The sequence below is a fragment of the Dasypus novemcinctus genome, chromosome 1 (assembly GCF_030445035.2).
Source record: "Dasypus novemcinctus isolate mDasNov1 chromosome 1, mDasNov1.1.hap2, whole genome shotgun sequence".
Classification (NCBI taxonomy): domain Eukaryota; kingdom Metazoa; phylum Chordata; class Mammalia; order Cingulata; family Dasypodidae; genus Dasypus; species Dasypus novemcinctus.
Genome location: NC_080673.1, coordinates 191,545,527 through 191,564,535, shown reverse-complemented (window position 1 = coordinate 191,564,535; position 19,009 = coordinate 191,545,527). Strand labels below are relative to the sequence as shown.

Below are 19,009 nucleotides of genomic sequence, written 5' to 3'. Positions count from 1 at the left end.
TTAGCACCATCTGTTATCGATCGGCAACCTCCCTCTTGAGAGGCTCTCTACCCTCTGTTTCTGAAACACCATCTTCACCTGTGTCTCCTGTTACCCTTCTGAAGACTCTTGCTCAGTCTCTCTTTCATGGGTCAGCTATCCCAGCTTCTGGTTTTGATGGTCTCCTCTCACTCTGCAAACTCTCCATGGAAAAGCAGTCAACAGACTTATCTCCATGAGGATCTTGGACAGGATCCCCCAGGCCAAAGAATCGAAGGCCCCAACATAGAATATGCCTGTACCAAATATTTGTTGAGTGCATGAGTAAATGAACAAATGATCCTCTATGTGTTGATAATTCCTAAAGCTGAATCTCTACCCTAGATATAGCTTCTGAGCTCTTGACTTATTGAATTAGTCAGCTACTGCCCACAGTAATGCTGCATAACAAACCACCCCCTGAAGCTCAATGACTTAAAACAAGAAGGATTTATTCTCATGCAGGTTAACTGTGGTTCAGCTGCTCCTGGCTGAGCTCACCAGAGTGGCTCTGCTTTGGCTCCAGGCCAGGAACACATGCTCCTCTCAGAGATCACCATACTGCACGAGCACATTCAAGGCCCTGCCTGTATCCACATTCTCTAACATGCCAAAGACCAAAGCAAATCTCAAGATGAAGTTCATCAAGGGTATGAGGAAGTAATCTTTGCTCCTAGGTGAGGGAGGGGGCTAGAAGTGAATGAGTGAGTATTTACTGTACGATAATCCAAACTAGCATAACTATGTACCAAATTGCCTATAAGACATCTCCCCATTAGATGTCCCACATGCCCCTTAAATTCTCCATGCAGGTTGCTGAAAATCTGGCACTCTGCTCACTCTTTCCTTCCGTAGAGTTGGGTCTTCTTATCCATATTAACTAATGAATTTGAACAGAGCTCTGACTGTCAACTGCCAACTCCCCGGAAGTCTGAATCATTCTGCCTTCTGGAACCCACCTCTGTCCTGGCTCACACAGTTGAACAGATCTCCCATTACAGACATAAGCCTGACTCATTCCTGAGTTTCCTGTGCCTTCCGGACACCATGTCCCTGGAAACTCTCAAAGGGACATTAGTTTCCCAGCTCCTGTTTTGCTCAGTGTGAGTCCTTCCCCCACCTGCCACCCCCAGACTACCAAGGTCACAGTTCTGTGCTTCAGCTTGCCTAAGTCTCAGTGAGGAGACTGGCCACCGGGTGGTCCTTTTGAGTAGTGACATCCTCTATTGGCCACAAACTTCTCTTTTTGGTTCTCCTCTGGGGCCAGGATCTCACAGACTCAGCAATGAGTCCCCAGTCATGAACTTGTACTTAGGACCCACCAAAGGGGAGACAAGAGAGACATGGATGAATGAATTACTGACTAGCTTTCGCTCTGCTGAGATCAGATTTAGATTATATTCAATGAGTGTGCGTGCTCACACACACGTGTGCACACACACGTGTACTGACTTAACCCTGTACTCAGCCCTGTCTCCTCCCTTGTATTTACTCAGGCTTCTAGTGTTTAGTCACTAGACAATGTGATAGGCTTCTGAGGACAAATGGCCCTGCTCCGGGGAGCCGGAGGACAGGAATAGCAAGTCTGAACGGATGCACTTTGGCAGCAAGAAGAGGAAAAGCTTTGTAAGATGAATGTTGGCACTCCGGCTGGCTCTTGCCTGCCATATTAATTCTCCCTTAAAAGAAAACTGACCCATTTTTTCCAGCCTACAGCCCTAATGGACTCCTATTCAGAGGCTATCCTTCTCCCCTATAAAGAGCTGCATTGTATTTAGTGATAAGCCTTCTAATGGAATTTGCTATTTCTGGGTCTCGGGGAAAATGCCATTAGGGAGCACGCGAGCCGAAGGAAAAGAGTCGTTTGAGCAGCATGCTTTGTCAAGAGCAGTCTACCCTGGCAGAAAGAGGAACAAAAACCAGACACAGCTTCCTTTTCATTTCCTTGGAACTGGTTTGGCCTCACCAAAATGGTGACAGGGACAGCAGGTCTCAAAATGTGTGTGTACTCCTTCTCATGCCACCCCCACCCCATCCTAACAGCTTCTTACTCTGCTGTGACCCTTGATGTTTCTGTCATGATCATGAAAGCAAAATCATTCGACAAGTGCAAAGCTAGACCAAGGCCTGCGGGGAACCAGGGCAGGCTGGTCTCCGTCCATCCTTCAAGTCTGTATGTGGTTGATAATCTGCTTAGGAGACTGAATGCAACATGAGGAGAAGGATGGGGGAGACCTGCTGAGGGGAGAGTTAATATTTCTTTTATTGTCTGGAGCAGTTCAGCTCTGGTCCCAAACCTGCATAATTACTCAGCAAAGCAGAAGCCTTGTGGTTAACTGGAGGCCCTCCTTCAGAAAGCAGTTTACAGATCATCTTTAATTCCTCCACAAGGTCCTTCCAAGTCCCACCTCCAAACCAGGATGGCTTATTGACGGGAGTGCAACCGTTTTTTGCATCTCCTGGCATTTCCAGGGAAGTTCTGGCTCCTGGTATTGCCCAGTGGTGCCTCAGCATCTGTTTTAGTTTGCCAACGGGCTGCTGATGCAAAGTACCAGAAATCTGTTGGCTTTTATAAGGGGTGTTTCTTTAGGGTAAACGCTTATAGTTCTAAGGCTGTGAAAAGTCCAGACTGAGGTGCCATCAGAGATGCTTTCTCACCAAAGTCAGCTACTATGATCCTGGTGTTTTCCATGTGGTGAAGCAAGGTGGCCACCGATTTCTGCCAAGGTTTCAGCCTTCTGCTCTGGGTTCACCATCTCCTCTTGTGCTGTTCCACGGGCCCAGCCTCTTGGCGCTTTGTGCTTAAGTGATCCTCTCTCTCACAGGGCAGGATAAACATGGTGGCTTCCTTTTCCTCTGCCTCAGTGAGCCTCTCTCTTGTGTTTCCACTTATATTAGAGCCAGCAAGGGGGCAGAGACTCGCCCTGAGTCACACCTCACTGGCATAGTCCAATCAAAAGCCCTAAATCGATCATATAAAAAATCTAATCAAAGCCCCTCAACTGAATTTAATACAATCAAAAGGTTTAACGCTCAAAGGAATAAATTAGTTTACAAACATAAAATTTCTCTTTTTGGGATTTATAAAATAATTTCAAACTACCACAGCACCCATCATAGATTGGGGGCTTGCTAACATGCCTACCCCTTAATCTGTTCTCTTACTGGCATTTTTTGTGTCTTGGCATTAAGAAGTGTTGAAGATATAAAAAAATATATGAGACATACAACCCAAGTAAAAAGTGGGTGTATTAGTCAGCCGAATGGGTGCTGATGCAAAATACCAGAAATTGCTTGGTTTTTATAAAGGATATTTATTTGGGGTGGGAGCTTACAGATACCAGGCCATAAAGCATAAGTTACTTCCCTCACCAAAGTCGATTTTCACATGTTGGAGTAAGATGGCTGCCGACGGCTGCAACGGTTCAGGCTTCCTGGGTTCCTCCCTTCCAGGGTCTTGCTTTTCTCTGGGTTCAAGGTTTCTTTCTTCCTGGGGCTTGCTTCTCTTTCCTCTGTGTGCTTACTTCCTGGGGCTCCACCTTAAGACTTCAGCATCAAAGGCCAACATCAAAACTCCAAGATTAAGAACCCTCACAACAAAAGCTCCAACTCTGTCTTTTGCCATGCCTTTTATCTGTGAGTCTCCACCTACCAAGGGCTGGGGACTCAACATTCTAATGACATGGCCCAATCAAAGCCCTAATCATAACTCAATCATGCCCAGTAATAGACCAGATTACAAACATAATCCAATATCTACTTTTGGAATTCATAACTATATCAAACTGCTACACTGGGCAAAGGACTTGAGTACACATTTCTTCAAAGAAGATATGCAAATGGCCAAAAAGTACATGAAAAGATGTTCAACATCATTAATCATTAGGGAAATGCAAATCAAAACAGCAATGAGATACCACTTGACACCCAATAGGATGGCCATGGTAACTGTATTAGTCAACCAAAAGAGTGCTCATGCAAAATACTAGGAATGTGTTGGCTTTCATAAAGGGTATTTATTTGGGGTAGAAGTTTACAGTCACAAGGCCCTGAAGAGTCCAACTCAAGGTACTAGAAGAGGTAATTTCTTGCCCACAGTCTGTTGCCACATGTTTATGCAAGTGTCGGGCAACACCTGCGAGGGTTCAGCCTTCCTCCTCCTCCTAAGGCTCTGTGGTCATAGCTCCTTCTGATCTTTGCTGTAGGCTAGCAGAAGGCTCATCTCTCTCCCCAGGGCTCATTTCTTTCCAGGCTTTCTCAGCTGTTCAGGGTTCTGATCTCTTCAGCTGCAAACTATTAGGTGAATGGCTCAGCTCTCGCCCTGGGGATCCAGCACCCGAAACTAAACTCTGTGTTCTCCTTCTCTGTGTATTTACTTCCCTGTCTTTGATTAAGCATTGGTTTATATAGCCCACAGCTGTAGGCTTGCTGCAGGCAGGGACTCAATTAATCACCCTAATAACATGGTCAAATAAAAGCCCTAATCTTGATTTAATAAAGTAAAAGTGAAACCTCTGAATCTAATACTCTCAGAGGTACAGACCAGTTTACAAACACAATTCAATATCTATTTTTGGAATTCATAAACAATACCAAACTGCCAAGTAATTAAAAAAAAGAAAGTAACAAATATTGGTGACAATGTGGAGAAATGGTGAACTTCATACACTACTGGTAGGAATGTAAAATGGTACGGCCACTGTGTAGAACAGTTAGTTGTTCCTCAATAAGTTAACACAGAATTACCCTATGACTCAGAAATTCCACTCTTAGTTATAGACCCTAAAGAACTTAAAACAGGTGTCCAAACAAAAATCTGCCCATGAATGTTCATAGTAGCTATATTGACAAATCCTAAAATGTGAAAACAATTCAAATGTCCATCAACAGATGAATAAACACATTAGAGTATATCCACACCATGGAATAATATCCAGCCATAAAAAGGAATGAGGTACTGATACATCCTACAGGTGGGTGACTCTTGAAAACATTGTAAATGAAAGGCCACATACCGTAGGATTCCATTTATATGAAATAACCAGAATAGGCAAATTCATAGAGAGAAAACACAGATTGTTGGTTGCCAGGATCTGGAGTGGGGGGAAGGGGGGAGCGGGGACTGCTTACTAGGTGCGGTGTTTGCATTTGGAATGATGAAAAAGTTCCACAGCTAGATAGTGATGAGAGTTTTACAGTATTGTGAATATACTTAATGCCACTGAATTGTATACTTTAAAATAGTTAATGGTAACTTGTGTGATGTACATTTTTACAACAGAAAAAAAGGTGTAAGACAAGATCCTTGTGCTCAAAGGTTTAACGGTTCAAAGTCATTCTCCTCCACTTACTGGACTTTCCTGAGTGAAGGGCACTAAGCTAGAAGCTGTTGGTAGTTCACTGATGAGGATGGCAAAACAAAGTCCTGATCATGCCAGAGTCTTGCTAGTCCAAGAGTATTCTGCAGATCTGCAGCATCAGCATCACCAGGGGGCTTGTTTAAAATGCAGATTCTCAGGTCTCACCTAGCCCTACTGAACCAGAAACTTTGCAGTAGGGCCCAGCCATCTGCTTAACCCTGAAGTTTGAGAAGCACTGACCCTTCAAAGACCATTTAGAGCAAGGGTTCTTAACCTGGGATCCACGGGCCCCTGAATTGAAAAAAATCAACTTAATATCTTTATCTTCTCTGACCTCAATCTGCCACTACATTCTGAGAAAGGGTCTGTGGTTTTCACCTGACTGGCAGAGGGGTCTGTGGTACAAAAAAAATAAAAATGTTAAGAACCCCTGATTGAGAGGAAAGTAAAAGAAATAAGACAAACACACACAATCCCTCTGATACCAGACAGGGAAAGATCAGAGACAGGAGAGAGGCCAAAGAAATGCTGCAAGGGTTTTGGTATCAAGCCACACATCATGATCACCAAGGGGGTGGGGTGGTCAGACATGTACCATTGCCTGAGCCCCACCCAAAATTTCTTTTGTAAAGAAAATTGTTTCATTAGAAAGCAAAAAACAACTCTTGGATTGACTCTGACAATTATCAGAGGAGAGTCTGATTCTGAGCAGTAAGAAGTTATAGGTAACAATGAAAGGAAGATATTGGAATAGAAAGTTAGCACTAAGAGAAGGCAGCATGTGCCAAGTACACTGTTGGCAAGAAGGAGTACAAGATTGAACAACCCCTTGGACTTGCATTTTAGCAAAACGAGAGCCTGAAGTTCAAGGGATAAAGCGATGCCAGTGGCCATTCGGAATTCAACAGGTAGGGGCCTGTCATTTAAAAGGAGACTAGCTGCCCACCCATTCTGCCCCAGGAGGCTGGAAACTCTATTCCTGATGATGACATGAATGATTCACAAGATGTTTCTGCCTCATCCTCGAAGGTCCCACAGCTAAAAAAAAGGATTCCTCAGGAGAGCGAGACCGAAACAGAAGAATTACTGGTGTGCTGTCGTTCCACCGGACTGCTGAGCCATGAGTGGAGTACTTGAGCAATCAGGAGCATTTCCCAAGTACATCCTCCTTCCCTGGAGGCTTAGAAAATAGAGAGCAACTTCAAACAGGTCCATTAAACCCCATGTGAATGGACAACCAGGGCCTGTGATCATGCCATCGTAGTTGGAAAGTAATTACTCCACTGTCTCTGTGAACATGAGTGCTGCTCTGGCAGATGTGTCCCAGTGTGTTAGGACTGGGGGAGCAGAAAGCCATAATAAGCGCCTTCTAGCTGGCAAGCTTCGGAGTTAGCTCGTTATATTGTTGTTAACTAACAGCTAAACCCTCCTCTCCCCAGGCTGTTCTCGTCCAGTCTTCCTGATATTCTTTCACCGGGATCTACCTGTAACCAAGGGGAGTTCTGCCCACAGGATCCCTACACAAGGAAATCATCTAGCAAGAGTGCAGAAATAGTCACAGGAGCATCCAGCGCAGAAATGGTTTTTATAATCATGAAACACTGGAATCAACCAAAACGTCCAAGAGGAAGCAACTAATCTTAGGGAACCTTCCTGGGCCCCTCAGATTGTTAAATGTTTTCATGGTCCTTGCTTCGCAGCATGTCAAAAGCATAAGTCAATTATTGAATAAAAACAGTAGAAGCTCTTTGAACCCACTTCCATCCAGCCACTGCATAGCTAAATGGGGACTCAGTCCTTCCTCTGGAAAGCCTCCAGACTTCTGCTCACACTAATCCTCACCTGTTTATGCCAGTTGCATTTGTTATTGTAATTATGTAATTTAACACCACATTAAGTCAATTAAATATGAATGTGAAAAGGAAGTTGTTGTTCCTACGAAAAATAGGTTGAACGCTTTGGAAAGACTTCATAAAGGCAAGGTGCTGAAGAAAAAAACCTGGTATCCAATTAGGTGTGACAGAGAAGTGAGAAAGACTGGGAAAAGAGGTTTGAAGGTTTAGAAGGATTCTGAACTCAGATCGTTTTACATATATTTAGATTCCATTATTTACTTGAAAGACACCCAAATGGGGACAAGGACAGATGCATTGTGGATAGGGCAATCTTCTGTTCCAGTTGGCCTGAGACAGTCCCTCTTCTCATCTACCTTCTCTGGGCCCTGTCTGGTTAAGTGCCCCATTTTGGCCTCAGAAGTGTCCCAGTATGGGTGATAGATTAAAAGGTCACCCTAAATATAGGTGTTGTTTATGCGAGGAAAATAAGGCAAGTGCCACTCAATGGCCATTCCCCAGGATTTAAAACTGAGCCTCAAATTAAAAGATTGGCTACTGAGTGTTCATTTTTGTATCTGGGTTTGGTAATTTTTTCTGTGAAGGGTCAGATAGTAATTACCTCGGGCTTTGCAGGTAATACAGTCTGTCGAAGCTACTTAAATCTGCTTTTTTAATGCAAATATAGCCACAAATAATTTGTGGGAAAAAAAATGAGCACGGCTGTGTTCTAATAAGAAAACTTTTATTATAAACACTGAAATTTGAATTTCAGATAATTTTCATGTGCCCCAAAATATGATTTTCCTTTGATTTTTTCCAGCCATTTAAAAACGTAGAAACCATTCTTAGGGCTGTACAAACACAGGTGGTAGGTTGGATTTGGCCTGGAGAAACACAGTATGGTAAACTCTGTTGCATTAAAAATTTTCTCTTTTTTACTTATCTGTATTTTTAAAATTTTTCAAAAATGAGCATGTTTTCTGTGTGACTGATGGGTTGTTAGTGTAGCCTTTGTTTTACACTCTGTAATTCTGGTGTCCTGAGGGATTTAGAGGTGACCAAGCAGAGGCAGTGAATCCTATCTGTCATTGTGGTCTGGGACTGGGAGTGACTAAATCAGATATTAGGCTGGGGAGCGAATGGGAGAAGAACATGTGTTCGTCAGGGCCAGCAAGTTTTCCATTGTACTCTGAAAACCTGAAATCACATATTGGCATCTCCTGGGTTCTAACCTGGTGAAAGGGGCCTCCCCACTCTCCTATTTTATCCTAAGAGCAACAGGAGGTCCAGGAAGAGTTCTGTACGTTGAGTCCCCCAGTACACACTTGCTGAGCACCTGCCACCGACCAGGCACTGTTCCAGGCACTAGGGAGAGAGGAGAGACCAAAGCAGATGGAAATTCCTGCTCTCATGGTAAGGAGGGGGAGGCAGTAAACAGGCAGGTAAAGGTGAGATGGGAACTAGCAGACAGAGCCAGGGCACTTCTGAGAGAGGCGCAGGCAGCTGCGTTCATCTCAGTGGTCAGGAGAGCCTGTCTGAATAGAGGTTTGAGCTGATCAGAGAGAGGAGACCACAAGCCTGGCTCTGAGCCTGGCACATCTGGAGACCTGGAAGAAGGCTGAAGCGGATGAGGAGATGATGCAGAGAGCCAGGCACCGACCAACTCAAGGGACCATGACAAAGAATTTATTCTAAGCAAACAAATTTTATCCCACATGAAACGGGAAGCCATTGGTGGGTTTTCAATGGAAGAATCACATGCTCTGATTTGTATTTTATATTTTAAAACATAATTCTTGCCACTATATGAAGAGTTAGGACCAGTTAGGATGGGATGGTAGCTTAGATGAAAGTGGAAAGGAAAAAGAAGAAGGTAGACTGATCAGGGTTATATGTTTTTGGCATAAAATCAACAGTAGTTGCTTCAGAACTGGATTTAAACAGCAGAAAGACACGATTCTTTTTTTAACGGCTTGACTGAGATATACTTCACATACCACACAACTCACTCATTTAAAGTGGACAAGTCAACGGCTTTCAGTATTTTCAACCATCATCACAATCAATTTTTAGAACATTCTTGTTTTAGCTTGCTAAATGCTGCAGAAATGGGTTGGCATTTATAATGGTAATTTATTAGGCTAAAAGATAACAGTTCTGAGGACGTGAAAGTATTCAAATCAAGGCATCAGGCAAAGCTCTCTCCCCGAAGGTTGGCTGCCGGTGAATCTGGACTCGGGTCACGTGGCAGGGCCCAATGGCAGCTCTGCCATTCCCTGCCTTCTCCTCCAGGCGCACTCTCTCTCTGAGCTCCACTGTGGGCGACCAGGCACACGGCAGGGCATAACGGTGGCATCGGCTCTCTCTCCCCTCTCCTCTGGCCTCGTTGCTGGTTCTGCTTTGGGCTGCTCCATCTGTGGCTTTTCTCTCCCCTGGGTTCGTTAGGGTCAGCTGCTGCTCCCTTGTGCCTGCAGCTTCGTAGTCCTCTGTTTATAAAGGACTCCAGGAAGAGGATTAAGACCCACCCTGGGTTCCACAATCTAATCACAGGCCTTGAACTGAAGCGATCCAATCAAAAGGTCCCACCTGCAGTGGGTTTACAGGCACTGGAATGGGTGTGCTTTAAGAACAGGATTTTCTGGGATCCACAAAAGACTCAAACCAGCACAATTCTAATGACTCCAAAAAGAAATTGTGTACCCCCTTAGCTGTCTCCCTTGATCCCCACCCTTATCCATACACCCCCAGTCCTAGGCAACCTAATCTACTTTCTGTCTACAGAAATCCATACATGGATGTACCTATTTGGGATATTTCATATAAATGGAATCATATAATATGTGGTCCTCTGTGACTGGTTTCTTTCACTTAGCATATTTTCAAGGTTCATCTATGCTGTAACAAATATCGGTACTTCGTTCCTTTTTCATGGTTGAATAATATTCCACAGTATGGATATACCACATCTTATTTATCCATTCCTCAGTTGATGGATATTTGCGTTGTTTCCATTTTTGGCTATTATGGATAATGCTGCTGTGAATATTCACGGACAAGTTTTTTGTGTAGACAAGTTTTCATTTCTCCTGGATAGATACTGTGTTTGTTAGGCTAATGGATCAACTTATGTCAGGTTGTTGTTTGACCCAGTTGTTTAGTCAAGCAAGCACAGGGCTAATTGTAATACAAGGGCTTTTCATGGACTTTAGTCATCAATGAGTTGATTGTGCACAGAGGGCTATTTACCTCTACAATCAACTGAGGAGATTGCCTTCAGCAATGAGTGACATCTTACCCAATCAGATGAAGGCCTTAAAAGGACAAGTGATTTCAGCATCGCAGGAGAAGCTGGAATTCCCATCTCTCTTCAGCTTCTCCTGGGGAAATCAAGGAAGACCTTCATACGGGTTCCTGGCTTGCAACCTGCCTTACAGAATTAGGTCATGTGAGAAAATTTTATAAAATCTCATACTATTTACAGGTATCTCCTGTCTGTTCTGTTTCCCAAGAGGACCTCCGTACAGATTCCTAAGTGGAACTGTGGGGTCATATGGTAATTCCATGTTTAATTGTTTGAGCTGTTTTCCACAGTGGCTGCCCCATTTTACATTCCCACCAGCAGAGTAGGAGGGTATGATTCAGTTTCAAGATGACTCCAGCTGTTAAGTGGAGAAAGGATTGGGAGATAGCTGGGGGTTGGGGGGGGGGTACTGAGGAGACCACCATGGTCTTGGCAAAGTTCTAGGCATTTTGGCAGGGTTCAAGGACACCAAGCATGTGGGGCACTTCATACCGTTTTATGGCAAAAAGCTTCACTGTGAGACAGCCGTCTTTACACCATGAATCACATCATTAAATTAAAAGATTCCAACAGAAAGGGCTTGTTAAAACAGATCCACGGTTTTCACACTTAGGATCCTAAAGCAAATTGGAACGGAACTGCTTAAGCACCTGTCCCCAAACAAGCAGGAGGATATTTTCAGAGAAGCTGAGGGCATCAGGAAGTGCAATAAAACTTCCACACCTCAAGCCAGGCAGACCTGGGGCTCAAGTGGCAGCCTGTTGTGAGGACAGGAGACATCCCCACAACAGGCTCACTGCCTGAGGACACTGCCCTGGGCAGTTTCCCAGTTCAGGAGGGCAGAGAAACCAAGCCTGCCCCGCTTACTATTTGCCAGGCACTGGGCTAGATGCTCCACTTACATCCATAATCCTAGCAACACTTCACAACAAATCACCAGCAGAGGAAAGCAATATTTTCCCCAATTTACAGACAAGGAAAGTTGGTGTGTTTGAACTGGGAAGTCCGAAAAGGCGTCTTTGAATAGATGGCATTTTAGCTGATACCAGGCAGGCAAAGATCAGCAAGAAAGGAATTCAAAGAGAAAGAAATCTGCCCAGGCTTAATCAAAAAGTTGTCCATCAGCTAGGAGTCTTCATTTTTTATTCTCACGTCATTTAATTTATATTCATTAGAATAAATAAGGGAAGCAGCTATCTCCAGATCAAGTTTAAATTCATCAAAAAAGACAACCCTGCGTAAAAAAAAAATACAATTCCTTTTCTTTGATATTTCTGATTTTGTGCTCAGGTGAAGACGCTTCCCCCAAATGAAGGAATTAGTTCTTACTATAACACTTTACTAAAATCCTCAAATGAGACTAAATCCTAAGAACTGCTGTTGGGTCTTTAGGAAGGTCCAATAAACACAATCCCTCTTCCTCACCCATCTAATTGAAATAGGACAATGGACCGAGCTAGCACCCTGTTACTGATAAAGCTAATACTGGAGATGGTGGCTTCTATCTGCTGACAAGTAGGGCTTGGATACTGACCCCTCCCAGGCACCCTGCTCAGCCAGTGCAGACCTTCCCTGGAGGACGCAGGCCATCCTGGAGGACGCAGCCCACCCTGCATAACTGAGGCAGGGCAGCGAGGCGAACGTGTGCTTCCAAGGGCAGATCACTCAGCCGAGCGTCCTTCCCTGCCACGCAGAATTGCTCTGCACCCATGGGCTCCCCACCGTCCACAAACACTCCACAAACACTTCTGAGGTCTTCCTACGGTGCAGAAGCTGCAGGCACTGTGTCCAGCCCTGCCTCTTGCAGGTTCTTCCAACAGAACCGCTGTGATCGGAAACTCGGGTGACTCGGAGGGTCCCATGGCGTTATTTCCCCTTCCTACTGTGAGTGTGGCCGCTTCTGGGGGCTTCTCTAATCGCTCCAGACCCTCACTTAGAGATGGTGACGGGGGACGGGACGCCGGCTCCCCCACTCATTTTCTTTATTGAAGTTCCTTTATTGAAATTTCCATGTTCAGGTGAGAGAGCCACACAAGGGAGCCGCGGGTGGAGACTGCAAAAGCGGAGAGGCCGGGAGAGCCCAGGAGAAGGCAGGACAAACTTCCCACCGACAGCTCTGCCGTGAAAGGAGAGTGGGTTTGTGGAAGCTCTTCTCTCCCAAATCCTTCCTCTCTGCGGCACCTCACCGTCTGAAACTGCAGGTGTTCTAAGCTGGGGGCTCCCAACCACGCGTGCACGTCAGAAGTTCTGGAACTGGTGGAACTCAGAACCGCCAAGACTGCCACTTTTCCCTCCCCTCCGTCTAAGTGACTGCTGCCAGGCGGGCTCTGGACACTGGTGGCTTTTTGTTTGCTCGTTATTAGCTTTTTATTTACAAATAATTTCAAGCTTGGGGGCGGGGAGCTGCAAGAAAAAGAGTAGTATAAAGAGTACCCACTGTACCCAGATATACCTATTCTTAACATTCATCTCATTGGTTGGATCATTTGCTGTGTATATATATATATAAAGGCAGAAAATACATACACAGTTTGCTAGTAAGATATCATACTTCCCATACTTACTTAGCTGCCGAATGTACTGCCTCAGACTAAGAATATTTTCTTGCATAGTCACAGTACAGTTATCAACTCCACTAAGTTCAACATTGTTAAAATACACTTATTTTCTCTACCATCCGCGCTCCAATTTTGTCAACTGACCCAACTGTCTCTTTGTAGCATTTTTTTCCCTCCAATGTAGAAGCCAGTCTGGGATCAGCACCGCATTTAGTCATCACTTTTTCACGGGTATTTTTAAAAGCTCTCCAGGTAATTTTAATCAACAGACAGAACTGTTGACCACTGTGTAAATGAGTATTTACGAAATTGACACGTATTTAGTGTCTACCAGCTACAGAGTATTGTGAATAAAAGGAATGTATTATTTTAAAGCACATACTATATATACACAAATCAACTATAAAAGCAGAGGAATATGTGTAATGAAAGAAATATTAACCAAATCTGTGGGAGGAAACTAATTACATTTAAGCTTACTGAGGATCTACTATACACCAGCATTGTACTAACAGCTGGAAAAACAGATGGATAAGATGAAAATTAATACACTATTAATAATTAACACATGATTAATTATAAAAGCAAGGTTTTTCTAAGGCTTCTTGGAGGAAGTGGGACTTAAAAGATAAGAAGATTCAACTTTTAGAGTTGAAAGCGTTTCAGGCAGAGGAAACACCAAGCAGAAAAACAGAGAAGGAAGCCAGCATGGGTGGAGCTAGGAACCAACTGTACTTCACTGTGATTTGAGCACTGGGTACATGGGGGATGTACTAGAAGATTTCACTGGAAAAAAAGGAAGCTGGAGAGTCTAAGATGGTACAGTCAAGTTGGGAAACAATTTGGCAATTTCTTAAGAAGTTAAACATAAGTCTACCATATAACCCAATAATTCCACCTGGGTATTCACCCAAGAGTACTGAAAACTCGTGCCCTTATACATGAATGGAATGTTCATAGCAGCAACTTTCCTAACAGCTAAAAAGGTGAAACAGTCCAAATGTCCATCAACTAGTGAATGGATAAACAAAATGTGGTATATCCATACACTGGAACATTATTCAGCTATGAAAGGAATGAATTAATGATATGTGACACCACATGATGAACCTCAAAAAGTTTATGGTTTAAGTTTAACATCTAAGTGGAAAAAAGCAGATGCAAAGACCATATATTACATAATTTCCTTTACATGAAATATCCAGAAGAGGCAAATTTACCGATACAAAAAGTAGATCTGTCATTTTCTGGGGCTGGGGATGGGAATAGGAATTGACTGCAAATGGGCATAAGGGAGGGATTTATTTGGGATGATGGAACTATCCTAAAACAGGATTATGGTTATAGTTGAATGACTGTAAACTTACCAGAAAGATATTGAATTCTACACTTGAAACAGGTGAATTTTATATGTAAATTGTACCTTAATAAAGCTGTTTAAAACTAAGCAAGAAATTATGAATCAAAATCAAGCATACCACAAGTTATAACAATCTTAGAAATGAAAAATATAATCATTAAAATGCTAAAATTTAATATATGGGGAATAACTCTCTCTGGACTGGGAAACTTAGAGAATTGGCAAATTGGAAGATAGGATTGAGGAATTCACCAGGATGCAGCACAGAGAAAAAAAATTTTAAATAACATTTCAGGGTCTAGATGGAGCGGCTTCCTCATTCATGTAGTGGGAGTTATAGAAAAGAGAATGTAGACAATGGTAGGGAAACAATATTTCACAAGAAAATTGTAGAAAATTATCCAGAATTAAATGAAAACGTGATCCTTTAATAGAAAGGACCTACTAGTTTTGCAGAGATAACAATAAACTAACATCTAGATAGTCCTAGGGAAATTGCTGACCATCAAAAATAAATAAAGGGGAACAGATGTGGCTCAAGAGGTTGAATGCCTTCTTCCCACATGGGAGGTCCCAGTTTCAGTATCCAGTGCCTCCTAAAAACACAAACAAACAACAAGAAAATGGGCTAAAAAAATAAAAAATAAAAAAACAACTTAGGGAGCCTATGTGGCTCAGTGGTTGAGCGCTAGATTCCCACATATGGGGTCCCAGGTTCAATCCCTGGCCCTGGTACCTCAAAAGAATAAAAATAAAAATAAATCTTAAATGCAATCAAGGAGAAAAGGCAGATTGACTACAAAGGAATGAAAATTAGATTGACAATTTTTAAGCAGAAACAATAGCAAAATCCACTAGAATTTTATACCCAAATAAATGATCATTCAAGAGTGAGGGCAAAAGTAAGACATTTTCTAATATACAAAGAATACCCTGCCCCCCCACCAAGACTCCTACACAAAGAACTATTTAAGGATGAGCTTCTGCCAGAAGAAAAGTGAACCCAAAGGGAAGGTTTTGGATTTGAGGGAAAAAAACTAGTATGCACAGAATTGATAAGATATCTGTATATTTAATTACCTTTTAACTATAAAACCTATTTTATATTTACAAAGTAAAAACAAAACTAAACAATATGAGAAAGGGGAGGCCTGTTAAATGGGTAAAGAATGTAAAGTACTATGATAGGAAGAATGAATTACAAGGTCACTTTGTTAGAAAAAAATTATGAGTAAGTATGAATGCTGAAATTTTTAAAAATCAGGGAAGCAGACTTGGCCCAATGGATAGGGCATCGCCTACCACATGGGAGGTCCGAGGTTCAAACCTGGGGCCTCCTTGACCCGTGTGGAGCGTGCTGATGCACGCGAGGAGTGCCGTGCCGTGCCATGCAGGGGTGTCCCCTGCGTAGGGGAGCCCCAGGAGCAAGGAGTGCACCCCGTAAGGAAAGCCGCCCAGCGTGAAACAAAGTGCAGCCTGCCCAGGAATGGTGCCGCCCACACGGAGAGGTGACACAGCAAGATGATGCAACAAAAAGAAACACAGATTCCTGGTGCTGCTGATAAGGATAGAAGCCGTCACAGAAGAACACACAACAAATGGACACAGAGAGCAGACAACTGGGGGAGCGGGGTAAGGGGAGAGAAATAAATAAAAAATAAAATCTAAAAAAAAAATCAATTTGTAGAAGAGCAGAAATATAGCCTAACACTTCCAGACCATCAGTGGAAAATGAGAGCTTCTAAATCACACTGCTAATCCAATGAAGGCAGGACTGGAGAAAAAGGAAGTAATGAAAACCACAAGATATGATAGAAGAATAAGCCCAAATATATTAGCAATCACAATAAACGCAACTGGATTAAATTCCCCTATCAGAGACACAACGAAAATAAAACTCATAGAAAGGTTAAATATAAAGTGATGGAAAATATGTGACATACAAATAGAAGCCAAAAGAAAGGTGGCATATCAATATGAATATGAAAAATATGTAATTTAATCAATTAGCACAAAGAAAAATGATAAAAAGAGGCATGATCTCATAAGAATTTACCACAATTCTAATGCAGAATATACTCTGAGAAATACCACCTAGGATATGCCAGGGAAATGCTGTCTTCTTTCCTGCTGCATCTTCAGTCCTCCATAGATATTAATGAATAGAACGGTCGCCCTATTAGGCTGGAACGATCTCTTTAGGTGTTTGCCACACCACCACAGAAGGGGCCGGGGCTTACTCACTTTTATGACATCATACTCAGCACAGGGCTTCGCACACAGTGGGCACTCCTGAAGTTCAAACTGAATCAAAAATTCCTCTTTTGCGTAATCTTCCCTGTTCCTGCCCATAATGACTTATCCTTTGAACCACTCCACTTAGCAATTGATTATACTGCACCACTTTGAGTTTCCTCTCAATATTTCAAACCTTGTTTCTCCCACGTTATTTTAGATTCTTTGAAAAGAGAAACGATGCCTTATACTGTGCCTAGTGCCTCGCCAGGTAATTGAATAAACACATTTTGGGGTTGATGTACTTGGAGGTGAATGTAAATTAGAGGGACCAGGGGCACGCGTCAAGCCTCCGAGGGCCATCCCATTGCTTCTTCTCTGTCCTTGATTACAGAGATCATCATTTGGAGACAGGCTCATGTGCAAAGGACAAGTTAACGGGAGGGACAGGGACGGCAGCTAGTGTCCAGTTCTTAGGAAGCCTTAGGAAGCCTCTTAGAGAACCTTCGGGCTCTCTTCCTTAGAGAGGGGAGATTGCCTGTGATAGCACAAAAAAGGGGGTGGTTGGGAAGTGTGTGTGCGGGGTGGGGGGTGCGGGGTGCAATGAGAAAAGAGGAAGGGAGGAGAGCAAGTTCCTGACACCACCCGGCAGAACCTGGCCCAGACCTTCCACTGGCAGGCATGCTAAACACATCCCCTCGCACCCTGGACAGGAGATAGGGAGCCATGCTGTTCTCCATCTTCCATCGGGCACCCTATGACAGGAGCTCCTAACGGGGAAGCAGCAAAGGGGTTAACTATGGACACTGAAGGCACCTCCTTGCCAGTGGTCTACCTGAGCAAGATGCCACAGTCTGTGGAAGGTTCAACCAGGGCTCTGGGTGGAGGCAGGGAGATGGGCTGGCTGACCTCCCAAGGTCCTTTCTAATCCCGTAATTATAGGGTGAATCGAGCCCTTCCCCCTTTATACTCTACTCACGTCTGCATCCAGTTGGATAGTAAGTCCCCTGGGCTGCCTTCCAGGTCTAGTACGGTGCCAACAAGCTGCTGGCACTCAACAAACGACTCAAATATTTGTTGAGTGAAGGAATAAATGAGTCAAGTGTTTAAATAGAGCCCACATGACCTCCCCAGCTGTAGAGTACGGCGATGAATGAAATCACAACATGTCAGGCATGAGCACTTCGGCAGAGCTAGCAAAGGAAATACACACACACACACACCAGCACTCAATTCCTATTCCCTTCCCACCTTGGGGAAAGCACAGGCCACCTGCTCAGCAAGGCAGGCTGCAGGAGTTTGCCAGGCGAGGACCCTCTGTCTCCGCTGCTTTAGGATGGTGCAGCGGAAGGTCAAGCCAGGGAGGATTAGGACCGCTTTCCTTCCCGGCTGGCCGCCGAGACAAAGTTTCCTGTCCCGATTTCGGCCCAGGCCTCCTGTCCGAGAGGCGCGCCCGCACCCCCTCCCCGGCCCGGGGCGCCCGGGACGCGCAGCTCCCGGCCCGCAGCGCCGCCCCGTACCTTGGTGAGCTGGGCGATCTTCTTGCACATTTTCACGTGGATCTCGGGGTCGCCGTTCATTCTCCAGCTGGCGCCCCCGCGGGCATCGGCTTGGGAGCCCGGGCAGGTCCCGGGCGGGTGAATTTTGCTGTTGAGAGCAGAAGCCATCGCTAAGACGCGTCCAGCGCTCCGAGGCCCTGGCTCCGGCGCTCCCCGCCAACCGTGGGCACGTGCGTGCGCGCGCGGGCGTGTGCGCCTGGCAGCTTTCTCCGGGGAGGTGGCACTGCAGTCCCGCCGTCGGTGCCGCGGCGTGGCCGCTGCTGCCTGGCGGCGCCCGCTTCCCCCGCCCGCAAGCCCACCCTCCCTGCTCCCGCGCTCGCTAGCTCGCGGGCTCTGCGGACACCCGCCCCTGCGGCGGGGCGCCGGCCACCCGCACCTGCCGCGGGCGCTCGGCTCGCCACTCCCCGGCCCGTGCGCGCTGCGCGTCCAATGGGAGCGCTTCCGCGGCCAGAAGCCGCCGTCCCCGGGAGGCCGGGCGCGGGCCGGCCACTGCCCTCCCGGACACGTGGGCTCCGGAATCGGCGGCGACTGCACCCGAGGCCAAGGAGCGGGGAGAGCCGGTTCTGCCTCGGGCAGCCGGGGAGCGCGGCTTGGGAACCTCCGGGCTTGGCGGCAAGGGGGGACCGCCAAGAGAGGGGCGGGGACGTGAGAAGGAGCGCGGGACCGCAGGAGATGCGGGGTCCGGGGCGTCCCGCGGGGTTAGGGGTGGGAAGCCCCACCGCATCCCAACCCCCACCCCGTCCCATCCCCCATCTTGGGGAGGAGCCCACACGCTGCGGGAGG

The 19,009-nt window shown here is 45.2% G+C and overlaps 1 protein-coding gene across 1 annotated transcript in view; it reads right to left on the bottom strand.

The window, feature by feature from the left end:
* The window catches only part of FAM184B (family with sequence similarity 184 member B), a 155,936-nt gene extending 137,458 nt beyond the window's left edge, over positions 1-18,478 (bottom strand). The window contains exon 1 of the mRNA XM_058300526.2: positions 18,188-18,478. Within this exon, the coding sequence (XP_058156509.1) occupies positions 18,188-18,334 (147 nt within the window). The 5' untranslated portion in view covers positions 18,335-18,478. The remainder of the gene's footprint in view (positions 1-18,187) is intronic.
* Between the last annotated feature and the right edge of the window lie 531 nt (positions 18,479-19,009).